This window comes from Cyprinodon variegatus, unplaced genomic scaffold, assembly GCF_000732505.1.
Source record: "Cyprinodon variegatus isolate N-32 unplaced genomic scaffold, C_variegatus-1.0 Scaffold942, whole genome shotgun sequence".
NCBI classification, from domain to species: Eukaryota; Metazoa; Chordata; class Actinopteri; order Cyprinodontiformes; family Cyprinodontidae; genus Cyprinodon; species Cyprinodon variegatus.
In genome coordinates, this window is record NW_015151395.1 from 82,861 (window position 1) to 84,714 (window position 1,854).

General features: G+C 42.5%; 1 protein-coding gene across 1 annotated transcript in view; it reads left to right on the forward strand.

The window, feature by feature from the left end:
• LOC107100173 (cytochrome b5) overlaps nt 1-1,582 on the forward strand; it is a 19,076-nt gene extending 17,494 nt beyond the window's left edge. Inside the window, exon 5 of the mRNA XM_015398566.1 lies at nt 665-1,582. Coding sequence (XP_015254052.1) covers nt 665-743 — 79 coding nt within the window. The 3' untranslated portion in view covers nt 744-1,582. The remainder of the gene's footprint in view (nt 1-664) is intronic.
• The last annotated feature ends 272 nt before the right edge of the window (nt 1,583-1,854 follow it).

The following is a 1,854-nucleotide window of genomic DNA, read 5'->3' on the forward strand; positions in this document are numbered from 1 at the left end:
TTGGTTGGCTTCTTGGTCGGGTGGTTGGTTGGTTAGTCAGTTGGTTGGTTGGTTGGTTGGCTTCTTGGTCGGGTGGTTGGTTGGTTAGTCTGTTGGTTGGTTGGTTTGTCGGTCTGTTTCTTGCTTGGTTGGTTTGTTGGTCTGTCTGTTACTTGGTTACTTGGTTGGTCGGTTGTTTGGTTAATTTGCTAAATGACATATTGCAAAACTTGAAAATAGTGTTGATTTAAATGCTGAAAACACACCAAGTCATGACTTTATTGTAAATTCACAAGTTTCTCCACCGTTAGAGGAAGTTTATCTTATCCTGGTTGGTTGGGATGTTGTAACAAGATGTTTACAGTGCAGCAGTCAGTTGGTCTGTTGGTTGGAAGGTCTCTAGTTTAGTTGATTGCTTGGTAGGTCTGTATGTTGGTTAGTAAATCTAAATGTTTTTAGGTTATTTGAGTTTTTGGTTTTTTGGTCTTTAGGTTGGTCTGAAAGTTTATAGGTTAGTTGGCCTGTTGGTTTGTAATTTTATAACTTTGGTTGGCTGGTCTTCAGGTTTCTCAGTTGGTTTCTCGGTCGGTTGGTCTGCGGGTCGATGGTCTGTAGGTCGGTTAATTGTTGGGAAGGTCTGTTAGCTCCTAGCATGTTTGGTAACCTCTCCTTTCCTCTCTTGCAGCTGGTGGTCCACCCTGATCCTCCCCACTCTGGCAGCTGCCATTGTCACTCTTATCTACCGCATCTACACTGCAGAGTGACGTAGTCGTCGTCATTGGGCCGCCGTCATGTCATCATCAGCGGGGCTCCTCAGTGTAGAGCTGCAGTTCTAGAGCAGACGGTTGTCTGCTGCGGACCAAGGCATATTAAACATTCCGTCAGTCCCTTCTAGAAGCAGCAGCTCTACGCTGCTTCCCATCGACAGCTCAGAATTAACCAAAATATAACCAACCAATCACATGACGTTATTGTAATGAAGTCCTTAATGTCGGGCATTTAAAATCCAGACGTTCAGCTGAAGCCTCATATCTTCCAGAAATGCACTGGCTGTATAATTTTCTGTGTATTTTTATGTCTTTATAAGTGAATGTGAATGAATAGCGAGCGGCTAACAGTCGCCACGCCGCAGCGAGTCCCGTTCGCCCTCGATGCTGCTGTGGACCAGGAAGGGAAAACTAAAATCCCACCAAACGTTCCTCATCCGTCTGCAGCTCCATGAACCTCCAGCCTCCTTCTGCACAGTTTGATAACAGAGATCCATCATATCTGCAGACACCAGCGTGCATAAATCTGGTTAACAAAAGTGTTCAAATTCTGCATTCTTTCAATGAAAACCTTTAAAACGGTTGACATAGTTATCCTGTAGTGTCTAGAAATGTTCTGAAAACATGTTTAAAGTCCTTCAGATTAAACCGTTTTCTGAGATAACCTGCTCCTCAGCCTCGGCTGCAAGGACCTTTATCAAGGACTTCCTGTCGGGTCCAGATCTGATGCAATAGTGTCGAGGTTTTGCGTCCAAAAGGGACCCAGACGTTTAACCCAGCCTGTCTGTTAAAGTGCAGCTGCTTTTAATGCAATAAAAGTGATTCACATGTTGGAAGTCTGGACTTTTATTTCACTTCTGTTTTTATAAAAAAAACATGAGCTTTTCTTTATGGATCGTAAATTAAACAGAAAAAACCTGGAAATAATGAGGGCTTTTATTTTGAAACATCACTGATGAATAATCAGAAGTATTCTGAGCCTTTAAAACTCTGTTTCCATGTAGGTTAATACAACTTTTCCTTATTTGTGCACATTAATTATGTTTTTAATAAAAATGCCATCAGAACGCTGATAATATTAAGTGTGTCTCAGCCCCCCCCCCTTCAG